The 16,603-nt window shown below is 44.7% G+C and overlaps 1 protein-coding gene across 1 annotated transcript in view; it reads left to right on the forward strand.

The window, feature by feature from the left end:
* The window catches only part of myo10 (myosin X), a 106,448-nt gene that overhangs the window by 81,433 nt on the left and 8,412 nt on the right, over window positions 1–16,603 (forward strand). The window contains exons 20-29 of the mRNA XM_076098006.1: window positions 6,112–6,236; window positions 6,480–6,594; window positions 11,672–11,778; window positions 11,898–12,122; window positions 12,538–12,577; window positions 12,766–13,728; window positions 14,044–14,164; window positions 14,453–14,696; window positions 15,464–15,559; window positions 16,107–16,200. Coding sequence (XP_075954121.1) covers window positions 6,112–6,236; window positions 6,480–6,594; window positions 11,672–11,778; window positions 11,898–12,122; window positions 12,538–12,577; window positions 12,766–13,728; window positions 14,044–14,164; window positions 14,453–14,696; window positions 15,464–15,559; window positions 16,107–16,200 — 2,130 coding nt within the window. The remainder of the gene's footprint in view (window positions 1–6,111; window positions 6,237–6,479; window positions 6,595–11,671; window positions 11,779–11,897; window positions 12,123–12,537; window positions 12,578–12,765; window positions 13,729–14,043; window positions 14,165–14,452; window positions 14,697–15,463; window positions 15,560–16,106; window positions 16,201–16,603) is intronic.

The following is a 16,603-nucleotide window of genomic DNA, read 5'->3' on the forward strand; positions in this document are numbered from 1 at the left end:
GACTCCTGCAGATGGTCAGTGGATCATCTGTGGAAATATCAATATATTGACAGACTGTTAAATACAATCAGGACTCGTGCAAACACTCACACGGTTGTGCACGCACACTTTCCAATAGTCGCATTAAAAGCACAGGAGTCCAACTGGAACACCACTGCACAGTCGTTCTGTAACACCGAATCACATCGTTATCATTGTACTGAACTGCCTCTTGATGGAGATGCTGCTGTTTGTTTTCAGATATCTCCTAAAGCAACACTCCTAAAGCTTTCCAGCTTAATTCCAATTTTGATAAGTAAATGATGACATTACAGTATTTGTCTTCATCATTTTCTTTATCTTTTAACTTTAAACGTTGTGATGTGTAGACTCTGTGTGTGTTATATGCTCAGAGGGTTGAGTTTGTGGAGCAGGCAGCATTAAGCAGAAAGACATTTTCCTTTGTGTCGGCAAAGAAACTCCAACTGTCAGTCCATCATCTACGCTCATCCAATGCAGTCGCCCGTCACCACAGCAGCCTGTGTGTGTGTGTGTGTGTGTGTGTGTGTGTGTGTGTGTGTGTGTGTGTGTGTGTGTGTGTGTGTGTGTGTGTGTGTGTGTGTGTGTGTGTGTGTGTGTGTGTGTGTGTGTGTGTGTGTGTGTGTGTGTTTTGACAGTAATAACATGTGACTGTGGAGGCTGATCAGAGTCTATTGATGGTGACTGGACCTGAGTTGACAGCACATTGTGTGGAGCCTTCAGTCACATCTCTCTCATTACTGTCAGTAATCAAAGGCTCCGTCTGAGCTCCGGGGCCCGGCGCTGATTCAACCTTCGTCCTGTTTCTTTTTAACTCGATGAAGATGAGAGCAATCAGCTGAGACCATCTCGCTTCTTCCTGCCACACAGGAAGTGATGCGTGTTTGTGGTTTGTTTTGGATAAATATAACAAACGGAAAGATATTCCAGTCAGGCTGATCAATACCACAATATTCATGAGACTACACTTCAAACTATCCCAAACTAACCACAAATAGTTTTGTCCATTTTTAAACTACATTTTGCATTTGCAACATCTGGATTCGTATTTTCATAAAAGCTGGAACATCATTTGTACTTTGCGTCTCCATTTATTTTTTATTCTCTCCTTATTTTCTCTATGTGTGTGTGTGTGTGTGTGTGTGTGTGTATATATACATATATACACATGTATAAACATGTATAAACGTGTATATATATGTGTATATACACTGCCAGTTGGCTGGTAGTTGATGTTCAGCCAGTCTGAGGCAGCATCACACCAGTGAGCTGCAGTGAGTCGACACAAAAGTCAGCACTCCATGTTTGAATGTAAACAGGCTGCTCTCTCTCTCTCTCTCTCACACACACACGCACACACACACACATATACACACACACACACACACACACTCTCTCTCTCTGTCCGGACCTACAAGTGGCACAAATTAGCCTCAGCAGGAGATGCATTGCCATGGCAACCACGGCCCTCCCTCTCCACACAGAAGGGGGGGGGGGGGGGGGAGGAGTTCTGGGTTTGAAAGCCTTTGTTTGACTCTGTGGTGGCAGTGTATGCGTGTGTGTGCGTGTGTGTGTGTGTGTGTGTGTGTGTGTGTGTGTGTGTGTGTTGGGAGCAGAGACAGAGAGAAGTTTTCTGTCCTTTCCCTCGTTTCTCTCTGATCTGACAAACCGCTGAAGGAAGCGAAGCTCCGAGCTGCGATGCACGGTGAGACCCGAGGCTTGTTCTTCATTTAAATGGGAAGCGGTGCGTTCGAGTGTGCCGCTTGTTGCACGGGGTTTTTGAGCGTCCAGGAGGGTTCAAGTGCTGTGGAACGAGGAGAGACGCAGCGGTTTGTGTTCGGCTACATGATACAGATGCTCAGAGAGAGTTTCTCATCGTTTCAGGCTTTTCAGGCAGTTTGATTTCCTGTGTTTTGCACACAGAAGAGTCTAGTTTCTGTCCACTGAGGAAAGTGTCATCTGCTAAGGAACATCTAAAAAGAAAGAGTAGAGATGCCATGCATGCATTTAACGTCTAAAGGTGATTTTACACCGTGCATTTTGAATTCGTATCCAACTCTGCTGCTCAATCAGCTTCAACTTTTGGACCAAAACTAATCAGATTGTTGAAAATAGAGACGCAGCAGTAATTAAAAGCAATATCAATTTATGGACGGCTGCAGTTTTAATATTGCACGGAGCTTGAATTTGGTACAAAGGTGAGAAAACTGGAACACAGTTTCTGTAATTATTCTACCGATCCAAAGATCCTGCAAAAGAAAAAGATGCAGCAGCTTTATTCTTTATTAATGATTCTTTACTCTGCTGTGCTGTTTCATAACTCGTGCTGTGGAGCAACAGACAGACCCTCAGCTTCCTGTTTGTCGTCTCCTTAATTGGACTCGAAGGCTTTCAGAACCAAACTGATCCGCATCGAATTTCGAGTAAAGGGAAACGATGAAACATTAGAGCCTGCAGGTCTAACCGCTGTGAGAGTGCACCATGACTATCAAAGCCTGATCCGTGCTGACGACATAATGAGCAGACTGTTCCGTTAATGACATGATTATCAGGGGAAAGTAGTTTCTCTGGCGACTGTTGTGTAAGAAGAGCTTCTAATGGGATCTTATATTTGTGCCTCTTGAATTCAATGGTTGTGACGCAAAGATGGGAAATAACATCTGTGTGTCTTAAGGTGCCGATATTTTAGGATTTGTTGTCATTTTGAATCCCTTCTGTTGAGTTGAAATCACTTTGTGTGCGACTCATCTGTTGAGCGAACATGCCGAACGTGTTTGCTTGGTCCCAGATATTTTTTACTCTTTTCGGGCATTTTATTGACTGAAACTACTAATTGATTCATCGAAAGAATAATTGACAGATCATTCAATAACAGAGAGAAATGGTTCGATGCGCCCGTCGATCACAGCTGCTCTCTGTCATGTTGATGTTCTGAAATGTCTCTTTTTAAAACAGGAACGAGAGCATTGAACAGTGAGCTGCAGTGTGTTAGAGTCAGTGCATCTGTCTGTTATTTATTGTAGTTTAGAACGTTCTTAACCATGACGAGAACCTGCACAAAGAAGCTGCAGATCATCTTCTTTACAGCTAACAGAGACTTAATTGATATCTGGTTTTTGTTTTTACTGGTTCCTCCTCAGTCGCTCTACCTCTGCAGCTTTCCTTTGTGTCATTAATGTTTTCTGAGAAATCAAACCCACAAGAATCCTCCTCCAAACTGGCTCAGGCTTAAATCCAGCGGGGTCGGGGATTTAGGTTGGATTTATGTCCTTCTCTGAGCGGAAAACATTGTTTCCCCCAAAATCACCTCAGAGAAGGAGCCCCGACTGAGCAGTGAGTGATAATCCCACATTCAGACCTGGACTCCCAGAAGCAAACAGGACTCCTGACAAAGAGACACGCAGGTCTTTGGGTTCTAGATGCTCTCAGATGTTCTTAGTTTAAAGCAAGAATGTTGATCCTTGTACAGATCAAAGGTCTTCAAACGCGTTTAATTAAAGGTAGAACAATAATATGCAGAGACATTTCTCTGCTATGAACCACTCAGTTTGGGACAGCAGTCGGGTGATGCATTCATCAATATTCAAACCCTCAAATGTGAGGGTTTAGAGTTCAGTCAGTGGCAGAAACTCATTTTGGTGCAGAAGAAAGTATAAAACTCTGAAGAAACATTCTGTGTTATCCAAAGGTGGCCTGAGGAAATGAGAAAATCAAATCTCTGGGCGATGAATCCAGTTATCTGTCGCTGCCTCTCGGTGGCTGCTGAAATGCAATTTCAACCCAATATGACAGTTGCTCACACACACGATCCAGATTAGAGTATTTGGACAGAAATGTGTAAGAACCTGTGGACCGAATCGACACAGATGGACATCCTCACTTCATCCAGGATTGTTCCAGTCTGTTCAAACTGCTTTCTATTTTCTCGTTTGAGTGGTCAAGAAATTCATGGAATCTTATGAATATTTGTTGAAAATCAGCTACAGAATGACAAACGATTAAAGTACAAAGACTCAGGATCATCTCCGTAGCTGTTGAACGATGGTCGGCTCATCATCCTGATGTCTTCCCCCGCCGGTTCCCAACCCCCTCGGGAGCGGACCGCCACCACGCCCCCCTTTGTCCCTGTTGAATGCCCCGAGTCTTTTAGCAGGGAAGTCGGGCTGAGAAAGGACACTGAGTCTTTACCCCTCGGGCTGCTGTTGTCACGCCCCTGTAGAGGCCAGAGGTGGTCTGTCTGTTGTTCTGAGTTGATGGACAGTTGATTTTATCCCAAAACATTTTAAAATCGAACGCTTATTGAGGCATCTTTTCCAAAACAACCCCACCAAGAACCTTTGATTCTACACTACAAGGCAATATGTGGACAACGGAACGTTTCAGTCTCATGGGACATAAACTGGTGATACCAAAAACGTTTGGCATAAAGAGGCAAAGTCCTCCCCTTCCAGTGTCTCCCATGGAACCGTATCTGTAAGAATAGGTACAGTAGCCAATGACGAGGGAAAACTATTATTTTCTGTCCTGTTTAAATTGAGTTTTGGGCGATTTTCTCCAACTTTCTGCCAAATATTCCAACCGTGACACTAATTTCTGAGGTACAAAGGCTGAATTCATGTCAGTTTGAGCTTTTTATTCTCACTTGAGGCAGCTTTAGTTGAGTCATTACTAGAAATACTGAATAGAAAAGGACAGAACGGACCTGTCTGACACAGACAATGTGATGACTGAAGTGAGACAGCGCAGTGTCTCCGGCAGCTCTTTGACACAGCATGGAGCTTCTCTGGGTTGTGTTCCAGAGACTGAACTAAAGAACGAGGAGACATTTTAATTCACCAGGTTGCCTCCCACAACGAGCGGCTGTTGACGTCCAAGAATCTGAGCGAAAACAGGAGGAAACGCTGGAGGTAGAAAACAGGAGGGCAGCTTCCTGACCCGCTCGGCTTTGTGCGCGCTGCGGCCCGGCCGCATGCAAATGTACATTTATGCTAATGAGGCACTCTCCGCGGCCTGTGGCAGCTAAAGGGCCCCATTCAGTCCACTCAGTCAAGATCTGGTGGTGAATTGGCCTCCCTTCATCTCAGCGGCTCAAATGGGCCATCAACGGGCCATCAGGGGAGATGTGCGCTGGATAAAGGGGGCATTACGAGCGGCTATGAAAGCCCACTCTTATCCTGAGCGCCCCCAGCCCCCCCAACCCCCCCTACAGCCCCTACCCCCTACGCCCACTGAGGTTACAGGGCGAGAGGGGTCCCCGAGAAATGGCCTCTTCATAATGGTATCTCAATGCCAAGTGTGTGTTTTTTTTTGGAGGGGTTTTGATTTGTTGCTGCCGTCGTACGCGCTTCTCTCTCTGGGTTCAAGGCTGTGAATGAGTGGTATGCAGGGCTGTGTGTCTGGGAATGTGTGGGAATGTGTGTATATGCGTTTAAAGGGATGGGAGTGGCGTGTGGTTTTCCTGCAGACATCATATGACGTGGTTTGACAGATTCAGCACTCAAAGGGATTTAAAGAGCTGTGAAATATGTCCTTGTTCGCCTCTTTGGCTCGTAGTTTTGGTTTTAAAGCATGTCAACTGTCTGGTTCAGTCTCAGGGTTTCCATCAAACAGCTCTGATGAAGCCTCTGTTGACACAACAACATCAAACTTACATTCGTCAGACGGACACAGCTTCCTGGATTCTTACCCAGAATGCAAAGCTCAGTACAGAATCATGAACCCTTTCAACACAGCAGAGCATCCTATGAAAGAACACGTTCAGAGCTCTACACAGGAACCGAGTCACAATCCCAAATCCATCACACATCACCACAGCTGTAAAAAACAAAATGACTCCTCCGTCCACTAGTGCTGCATGAGAGATCACGATGTCCTGGATGATCAATACTAGAGGAGTGTTGTGAGAGCAGCTGATGCATTGATTACATGACAGAGGAACATTCATGGAAGTTTGCTGTGGTGTTAAAGTTCTCACTTATTACAGATTTTTTCACTTAATACACTTAATCATTATTTAAATATCTATCAGATGTGACTGTCCTGCAGTCAAACGGCCTCATATTCATCCTGTTTGTCACATTCGTCTGCCTCTAGATGCCTGACCAGTTCGACCAGACGTTGGTTCTGAACCAGCTCAGATACTCCGGCATGTTGGAGACGGTCAGGATTCGACGCACCGGGTTCCCCGTCCGGAGACCTTTCCAAGACTTCTGCTCCAGGTTTGTCCCGACACCGAGACTTCCAGCACCGTCGTCATATATTACATGAATACATGTATCATCCTTTATTCTTATGTGACAGATATAGATGGTTGCTCTGTTTAAACTGAAGCCAGTTAGCAATTTCAGAAAATAACTTTGTTTAGAACACCATAAAAATGATATGCAGACTAGATCCTTGCTGCTTCACCATGAGAACCACAACAAGCGCTGGACTTCTGCTTCACCTCACCTGCTCTCCAGGTACAAGGTGTTGATGCCGGGCGCGGTGATGCCGGACGACCACAGGGGGAGCTGCGTCCAGCTGCTGCACCGCTACGACAGCAGCAGTGCAGAGTGGCAGCTGGGAAAGACCAAGGTGAGGCGCAGATGTTATTTGCTTTCGTATTTTGTAATTTCTATGGCGTTTGATCACATAAGTTTGAGAAATTATCAAATATCTTGAAGTCTTCAGGGGCCCTCATTCAGGCCGAATCTGGTCTGCTGGGATCCTGTTGCATTGCCTCAGGTCTCTGATTGTTGCTTTTTAGTTTGACTCTTTTTTTCTACTTTTTTGTACCGTTTTGACATTTCTAATCTCTTTTCCAAGGTTTTCTTGCCAAGACAGCAGAATAAAAGTGAACAAATCACATAGAGCGCAGCGAGCAAAACACTTCACCCTCTCACTCTGAGAACAATCACAAAACGCCTGCCAGGCTGCTAACACACACGCTGTCTGAGGCTCCTTTGGCTCATTCAAATAAATGCGTCAACGACAGAAACAATTTCTCCCTCAGATTTGCATTTCCTGTCAATCAGCGGTGGGAAACATCCCTCCTGCTCGCTTCTCTGCAGCTTAACTGACTTGTTCCTGTCAAATCCTGAGCTCCTGATTGTCCCGCCGTTGGTTCCGCCTCCGGCTCAAAGCGTCCGATCGCTTTCATTCCTCTCTCACATCAATACGACTGGATGCAAGTCTTGCTTTCGCCAAACCATGCTGGCTGCCCTCAAGGCTTAGTTTGGCTTCAGGCGTCTTACAAGAAATACAACTCGATGAAACCATTCCAGAGCACAGGTACCTGTGTGTGTGTGTGTGTGTGTGTGTGTGTGTGTGTGTGTGTGTGTGTGTGTGTGTGTGTGTGTGTGTGTGTGTGTGTGTGTGTGTGTGTGTGTGTGTGTGTGTGTGTGTGTGTGTGCGTGTGCGTGAGTGTGATCATATATAATTGAAGTCCAGAGCATCTGAAGCGTGGAATCCAACAATTATTGGATCCAGTCTTCATCCCCCCGGTCTTCTGCTCTCTGCTTCCACTACACCGGATCAGAGAGGATATACCTACTGCCAACGTGTGTGTGTGTGTGTGTGTGTGTGTGAGATTGCTGTGGGGAAATGACAGATGGGGGACACAGATCCCTAATCACAGCATGACTGTGTGATGCTGCAAGAGGTGACAGCAGTGGAGGATGGCTGAACGGATGAATGGTCATTAGTGTGTGTGTGTGTGTGTCCAGGACCAACAATACCACAAGAAACTGAATTAAGAGTCACGTGTCACCTGAATGATAAGATATTAGCTCAGTCCATCTTTCCATCAATTGTTTACACACATTCATGTATTTGCACATTAAAAGAGAAATCTGAATGACTCAGCAAACAATAAAAATGACCAAAAATCACAGAATATATTAAAGCTTGTTAAGGTAAAAGAAAATAGTTGTTGTTCCGATAAAAAAAAGAACATGCAAACCTTTTTTTAAGATGTAAACGTGGGACCTTTTTTCACTGTTAGATTGTCAGTTATCAGTTAAAGCGCAGCAGCATCACAGAAAACAAATACCTTCATTACTCAAAGCATCATTTGATATTATGTGTATCCACACATAGCCATCACATATATACCATTGACCGTACATAAATGCATGTTATACATAAATTAATATGGATTTAAATAGATTCATATGTATTCTTCTTGAGGACATCTTCAGAGTTTGAAGGGTAAAGAAGCCTTTCGGGTAAAGGCTGTTTGAGCCTCTTCTTCTTCTCTTCTTTGGGTTTTATTGCGTCTATATAATAAGCAGCAATGGAATTTACTAAATTTACAGAAGAGCCCTTATTTTTTGTTTTGTGTTGTCAGAAATCTCCTTAGAAGATTCACTTATTGAGAGGCGCACACATTGGTTTGTATTGTAATTTGCAGAATCTGCTTTAGAACAGTGGGTCTCTCAGCGCCATCTAGTGGGCCGTGGAGGTACTGCCAAATAGTTAGCTTAGATTCTTATATCTAAAAGCGCTCTAAAATTCACATCAATTAAAAGAACTAATTAAGAATTATTTTTAATGAGCAATTACGTTTGAATATCACATCATCATGTAGAGATGAGCTTGTTTTGCCCACAGACTGTAATGTACTAAATGAACATCATGCTGTATTGAAGAAGACGTGAAACTAGAGATTGAGACCATAAACTCATGTTTACAATGTTTACTGAGGTAATAAATCAAGAGAGAAGAAGTCATTTTCTCATAGGCTTCTATACAACCAGACGAGTCGCCCCCTGGTGGACACTAGAGAGAATGCAGCTTTAACACATGAAGCTTCTCTCGGCAGAACCGGAGGTTGCCGCCTGGTTTTGCCACTGTAGCTAGCTAACATTATCTTGGATGCAGTGACAAACAATCAAAATCAGTCTTTAAAACTAAAAAGTGATGTCGGGGACGACCCTGTGCCAGTTAAAGCTTCATGTTGTAAGGAAATATGATCCTGATTACGTTAAATTTGGATTCATAATGGCGTTCATTACAGCTGACAAAGGCACATATTTACAGACTATTTTTTCTCTTTTTTTATGTTTTGTCATTTATTTAAATTTTTTTTTAACAATCAGAAGTGGGCCTTCAGTTATAACAGGTTGAGATCACCTGCTGTAGAACATCCAACATGGCTGCTGAGAGAGCCCTGTGTAGAGCGTCTCTCAGCACTGAACCACAAAGCCGTTCCTGCTGCTCTGACTTGCCTGTAAACCGTTAAATCACTTCTATTACCCTCGGAGGGATTCGTCCACTTTGTCCCGCTGCCTCTCGCGGTGAGATTTACATCGAGCCGGCCTGCAGCCCCTTTTCAGTCGGCACATGTCCTCGCTATTGTCCAACTCTTACAACCTCAAACTTAATTTCCTGGAAGTGATGTGGCTCTTCGTGCTTCTCCCAGGGTTCCGTTCTCTCTCTGCGGGCCTGACCCATCACGGCGAGCGGCGCTCCCCAAAGGCCCCGACGGCAAGAATCAAAAGTGCGCCGAGGCTTAGCGTGGCTTTTGTCCCGCTAATTAGCATAGTAATGATTAAAGAGGATTAGTCGTTCAATTCATTTGGATGTAAATGTGTGCACTCTTAACCGAGCATGTGTGATTTCGTGTTGGAAGTTGTTTATTAAAACGACGGTGTGTTTTGTGTGTGTGTATTCTTGTGCGTGTTACGTCGTGGGGACATTAATCTGATCACACATTGTGGGGACCTGGTCCTCACGAGGCTAAACTTTTTATTTCATGTGTGTGGTTTTGTAAGTGCACTTGAATGTGTGTGTATGTGTGCTTGTGTCTGTAGCACACAGATAAAAAGTTAATTTACTGAACAACATAAGCTTGGACAGCCAGCACTCCACAAGCACAACCATTCTCAGTTTCCATTTTTCTTTATTTGGATAAATATATTTTTCTCAATATATATTCATATACTTATATCAAGTATATTTTATATACTTCATTTTTCTTATTATGTTTCATCTTCAACACCTCTAAACCAGCAGTGTGTCAGCTTTTTGCAGGTTTGCACCTGTCCTTAGTAATAGAGTATATATATACACGGCAGTACTGTTTCTTCTGCTCTGAATACCTCTACCTCTGTTCATGTTGTACTTTTGTTCTACTTCTGAATAGAGGAATTATCCAGCTGCATCGGCTGGTTTCAGAGTTTTAATCTGCTGTGACGGCTTTCACTGCTGCTGCAAAGTCTTCTACAATCTGACCATTCAAGGGAGACACTGGTGGTTTTGTGTGTATGTGTGTGTTTGTGTGTGTGCACGTGCTGGGCCATGTACTGCATGTTTCCTCGTTAATTAACCTGCTCGTCGGTGACGTTCCAAATCACCCAGGCGAGTTTACATTTCCTCCTGAAAATCTCATTAGTGCCTCACCACTGAGGATTCAACACTCTGTCACCCTGCCAACAGCACACACACACACACACACACACACACACACACACTCTCACACACACACACAACATCATTCAACAGGAGAAAGGCAATCTGTACCGCTGTTCCCCCCGTAGCACCGTGACATTTCCCTGCCGTCTCTGTCGCCCGAGACCAAACGTCCCATATCTCATTTTCCTCCCTCCCTAATCGGATTAACCCCCGGCGTCCCTCAGCGGGCCCAGTTTCTCTATCAATGGGCGACAGCTCGGCTCCTACAGCGTGCAGCTGCCTGTAAAAAAGAAACAGTCTTTTCACGGAGAGATGTAGCCGAAATCACCGGCTGCAGTAATCTGCGGTCTTTAGCAGAGGGAACAGAAAGGAGAGGGGGATCTGGGTTTGATTTATCGTCGGCCGCTTTGTTCGCTTCGATTGTTCTTGTGGAAGGGAGTGCGTGTTAAATGGGATGTTATAGGAAAGAGGAGGGACTGTCTCTCTTTCATTCTGTTCACTTGCAAATTCAAAATGTGTGTGGATGCACTGTGTTAAGCAGAGGCTAGCAGATATATGTTCATATTATACTCTTCTAAATTAGTCACATGTATTCAAAAACGTGTAGGTTCATAGCACCGATACATTTTCACATTATTACTATTTGGTAGCATTACTGTAACCTGCATGTGAATCCTTGTTCCTGTAAACTTCTGGACCGATGATAAGCTTTTAAAAAGTCATCTGGATTAACTCCAACATTTAATTGACTTTACTTTTTCAACTATTTTTTGACTTTTATACACGAAACTTCTAAAAAACAACACATTCATTGTTAATGACAATAATAATGAGGGGAAAGTGTCGTAGAAATGAAAAAATGCGTTTGACACTGAAATGATGTCATACAAAGATGTGATGAGATGTTTGACACATTAATATCCATGCAAACATTTATCTCAACTTAAATCAAAGACAAAATGACAAGACAAGTTAAAAAAGTCATGTTATTGATCTGTAATGATCTCCTCATCAGCCCCACCTTCTCATTTTATTCTAAGAATATTCTCTATTTTTGTAATTAAACAGTTTTTTCCTGTGAATGCATATTTTGAAACATTCATTTATTCATTTAAAGTGTGTATGTGCAGCGCTGGTCTGATGAACAACGGATAGAATAACTAATGGTTTGTTCTTTGGCCTCTGTCCCCTTCGTCTCCCTCCTTTGTCCTCACTTCCTCTCTCCCTATGTCGTCCTCCTCGTCTCCTCCCCTCTCAGGTGTTCCTCCGGGAGTCTCTGGAGCATCGCCTGGAGAAGCAGAGGGAGATGGAGGTGCTGAGGGCCGCCGTGATCATCCAGGCCCACGTCATGGGCTACATGGCCCGGTACGACTCGATGTTTAAAGTTAAATAGATCAGAAACAAGTGACGTGTTCGTTCTGACCCAAAGTCCCGTTCGTTGACTGATCGTGCTGATTTGCCGACGCTGTCCCCCACACACACAGGAAGCAGTACAGGAAGCTGCTGCAGTGCATTGTGGTCATCCAGAAGAACTACCGGGCTTTCTACTGGAGGAGGAAGTTCCTGCTCGTCCGCTGGGCGGCGCTCACCTTCCAGAAGCGCGTCAGAGGCCAGCTGGCCCGACGGGCCTTCAGCCAGCTGCTGGAGGAGAGGAAGAGGAGGGAGGAGGAGGAGAGGAAGAGGAGGGAGGAGGAGGAGCAGCTGGAGAGGTGGGCTAGTCAAGTAAAAGGAGGAGTTAGTGGTATTTGGCATAGAAATTCTACCAGTTGCTACTCTCATGTAACCCGTTAAAACCCTAAATACTGTCATGTCTGCTGCATTTTACTCGTTACTTTTCAGGGCTGTGTGTAGTTCAAATGAAAGTAGTTTGCAGTTCGGATGAGCAGTTATAGCCACAATGAATGAGTCATGAGTCTAGTTTTTTAACTTAATATTTACACATATAACTAATACTGTTGTTGTTTGGATTGATGTGTCGGGCCTTTACAATCTGTATTCTTCATAGCTTTTATGGGATTTTAATGCCACGATGAGACAGGAAATGAAATGACTTGTTTCTCCGGTAGAATCTTATCTCTTACCGTCAGTCAGCTGACGTCCGTCTGTCTGTTTGTGTCTCTGCAGGGAGAGACAGAAGCTGGAGGCTGAGAGACTCGCCAGAGAGGTACGATGAAACACGATTATTTAGGAGTTCATTTTTATGATTTTAGATATTTCACTGATCATTTGTTTTGCAGAGGAGCCCAGTTTCTAAACACGTTCAAATTGCATTTAAACAAATATTTAATTCAGATGACAGGAAGTGTTTCTGTCACAGAGTTTTCATATTTTTGTCTTTTTTTCCATCCTCAGGCTGAGGAGGCCAGACGACTGGAGGAGCTTCTTCTGGCTGAGGAGTTGGCCTCTCTGGCTTTGCCTCAACCTGCAGCAGCAGCTGCGGCATCAGCGGACACCTCGGAGGAGCCGCAGTTGGCGGAGTCGGCGGAGGCCCTCGAGGAAGCGTCCGAACCGGACGAGGCAATCATTCCTCACGAGGCTACTCAGGTGGAGGAGATCCTGCGACTGGAGCGGGAGATCCAGTCGCTGCAGAGGCAGAAGGAGCGTCAGGAGCTCTCCCTGACGGAGGCCTCACTCAACCGGCTGCAGCTCCTCCGCGACCAGGAGCTCCGGCGCCTGGAGGACGAGGCGTGCAAGGCGGCGCAGCAGTTCCTCGACTCGCTGAACTTCGACGAGATCGACGAGTGCGTGAGGAACATCGAGAGCTCGTTGGGAGTCGGCGAAGGGGAGGAGAAGGAGAGCGGACGGAGGAGAGGCAACGAGGAGGAAGAGGTCGACGAAGGGTTCGAGGCGGATGACGAGGCCTTCAAGGACTCGCCCAACCCGAGCGAGCACGGCCACTCGGACGGCCAGCGGACGAGCGGGATCCGGACGAGCGATGACTCGTCTGAAGAAGACCCGTACGCCAATGACGGTGTGACCCCACTGCTGCCGCCAACCGCCCTGCAACACCAGCCGCTGCCTTTACCGCCGGTGCCTCCACCCTGCCACGCCACCTCATCCAGCGGGGACTCGGCCTACTGTCACCCACAGGCTTCGACCGAGGCTCCGTCCGATGACTTGGTGGAGCTCATACCGCCGGACGAGGATTCGGACTACGACCATGACGACTACGACGAGGGCGCCATCGTGTCCAGTGGCAGCGTGGCCTTCTCCAACCCTCGCAGTGGCCAGTGGTCTCCTGACTACCGCGGCTCTGTTGGCACCTATAACAGCTCAGGAGCCTACCGCTTCAGCTCGGAGGGGGCCCAGTCGTCGGTGAGTTGGTGCCAGGCGGCAACCTCCGGTTCTGCCGAGTGAAGTGTCTTAAAACTTGCATTCTCTCTAGTGTCCACCAGGGGGCGATTCCTCTGGTTGTATAGAAGTCTATGAGAAAATGACTCTACTTCTCTCTTGATTTATTACCTCAGTAAACATTGTAAACATGAGTTTATGGTCTCAATCTCTAGTTTCAAGTCTTCTTCAATCCTTCAATATATGGTAACATCGTCGAACTCAAGGCTTCATAACATTAGTCCACAAACCAATGGGCTGCACATCCTGAATGTCTCATTGCTGTTGTTTTTATTCCAGTTTGAGGACAGCGAGGACGACTTCGACAGACTCGACACTGATGACGAACTGTCGTACCGGCGGGACTCCGTCTACAGCTGCGTCACGCTCCCGTACTTCCACAGCTTCCTCTTCATCAAAGGTATCTCCTTCAGTACTTACGCTTCTTTAGAAAAACATTAAAAGGACTGAAATAACCTCTGACTTCTATAGTCCACGAGGAGAGATGAGTCCTTCTTTGGAACAATATTGTAGTGTTACTTCGTCCATTTTCAACCTTGTTTTACGTACCCTGAACTCTCACAATGGAAATAAAGAAACATCCTTTTTTTACGTTTCTGACTTACTCACAAAACATCCAAAATAGAATTAGCAACACGACCGTTTTCATATGTTCAGAAGAGTGTGACGACATGCGTTTCCTCTGCAGGCGGTCTGATGAACACGTGGAAGCGGCGCTGGTGCGTTCTGAAGGACGAGACCTTCCTGTGGTTCCGGGCCAAGCAGGAGGCTCTGAAGCAGGGCTGGCTCCACAAGAAGGGAGGCGGCTCGTCGACGCTGTCCCGCCGCAACTGGAAGCGCCGCTGGTTCGTGCTGCGGCAGAGCAAGCTCATGTACTTTGAGAACGACGGCGAGGACAAGATGAAGGGGGTGCTGGACATGCACGACGCCAAGTAAGGACCAGTCAAACATGGCCGAGTCAGTTTAAGACCCGAAGACATCAAATTTGTTCACTTTTTTATCTTTTATTGCTGGCAACAATAACTAGCATCAATTATTAATACTTTATTACTTCTTAGTAATCAAACAGAATGAGGAGTGGACTGTAATTAGTGTTGGAGAAGCTCATTTCCATTATTGCGTATTGGACATGCAGGCTGAGATTTAGACTCAAGGAAACGGACACAGCAGACATCTGACATATGAAATAATCATAATTACAATATTGTCTCAATAACTAGGATGCAGTTCTTCTAATGACCACTAGATGCTGATTTTACAATAACAGATTTGAAGTAACTTGAAAATTGCCAACTTCTTTTCTAGAAGTGTAAATCCAGAACCTTTTAAACAAAGTGTCTTTCTTACATACATTTATATTCCTTTATTGTTTTCTGGTACTTGTTTTGAAACTTATTGAAACTATTGTAAGACCGCAGTGATTCAATAATAATTCATAATTCCACGTCACCTTTCTGAGGGCCAGAATACTATACTATACTATATTATGACTTTATTATTATTATTATTGCACGCTTTGTTATTACACCCTTCATGACATACTATACTATGTATTTTCATGGCATGCCAAACTGCCTTTTTATGATGTGCTGTACTATAAATTGATTTTTTGATGTTTTTGCAACAATGAATTTCAAGCTGAGCCCTCGAAGGCGACCCACACAGAGATTCATCTGTTTCTGTTTCTTGTGATCTGCAGAGAAATCATCGATAACACCGGTAAGGAGAACGGAATCAACATCGTGATGCCAGAGAGGACCTTCCACCTGATCGCAGAGTCCGCCGAGGACGCCAGGTACATTGTGTTTGTTTCTATTATTACTGTTTAATGTACGCTGTGTATCATCTTTCATGCAGAGATGAAGCCCAAAACATTATTACAATGCTGACGTCACACTATCATTATCATTCTCTCTGACTCCTTCTACTTTTATCATGTCCCCGTTACATTTACATTATTTCTACACACACATGTATTTATTATCCCTGTGTTCTTACTGACAGATAGTAATAGGGATGCATTAATACAACATTTTCCTCAAGGTTATATCTTATACTTGAATTTACACCGGAACTCTTTTTACATCTGAGAAACAGAGGTGTGTTAACTTCAATATGTTTAACATTTGATAGCAGGTGAAACAAAAGCAAATGCGGCTTAAAATACAAAATTATTTTGAATATAAATCATGATACACTATCCCAAATATATATTGTTCCTTTTGTTTTTTCATGTTCACACAATTATATCTCCGTTTAGGGAGAGAAGTTGACTCAAACAACATGTGTTGATGTTGATGTTGATGCTGATGCTGATGCTGATGTTGTCTCCGTGTTTACAGCCAGTGGTTCAGCGTGCTGAGTCAGGTCCACGGCTCTACAGAGCAGGAGATCAGAGAGATGCACGACGAGCAGGCCAACCCCCAGAATGCTGTGGTGAGTACTGCCGGGGGAAGCAAAGCACTCATGTGAAGAGTCTGAATAAATGCTCAGATTTCTACCTGATTCAGCTGCTTCACACATAACATGTCAGTTTGTCCTTTGTTGTGTTTGAAGCCTCAAATCAGGAGTTTAAATGATTTGTAGAATACAAATCGATACACAGATTTTCTGTATCTGTTTTTGGCTAAACCAGAGGAAAAGATATCTGAAACGTCTAAATATTTAATCACATCGATGCAAAACATTCCTGATCCTTGATGTACAACATGGACCACTGTGGTCTGATACAGCCAGTGTGCTCAGTTAGGCTCAGGAACATTACCATTAGCTTAAAGGCGGCAGGTTTAATTCCACTCCAGAGGACAGACTGTTGGTTGTGCGAGCATGAGGTGCACTC

The sequence above is a fragment of the Anarhichas minor genome, unplaced genomic scaffold, assembly GCF_050575085.1.
Source record: "Anarhichas minor isolate MPS153535 unplaced genomic scaffold, ASM5057508v1 ptg000024l, whole genome shotgun sequence".
In the NCBI taxonomy this organism is placed as follows: domain Eukaryota; kingdom Metazoa; phylum Chordata; class Actinopteri; order Perciformes; family Anarhichadidae; genus Anarhichas; species Anarhichas minor.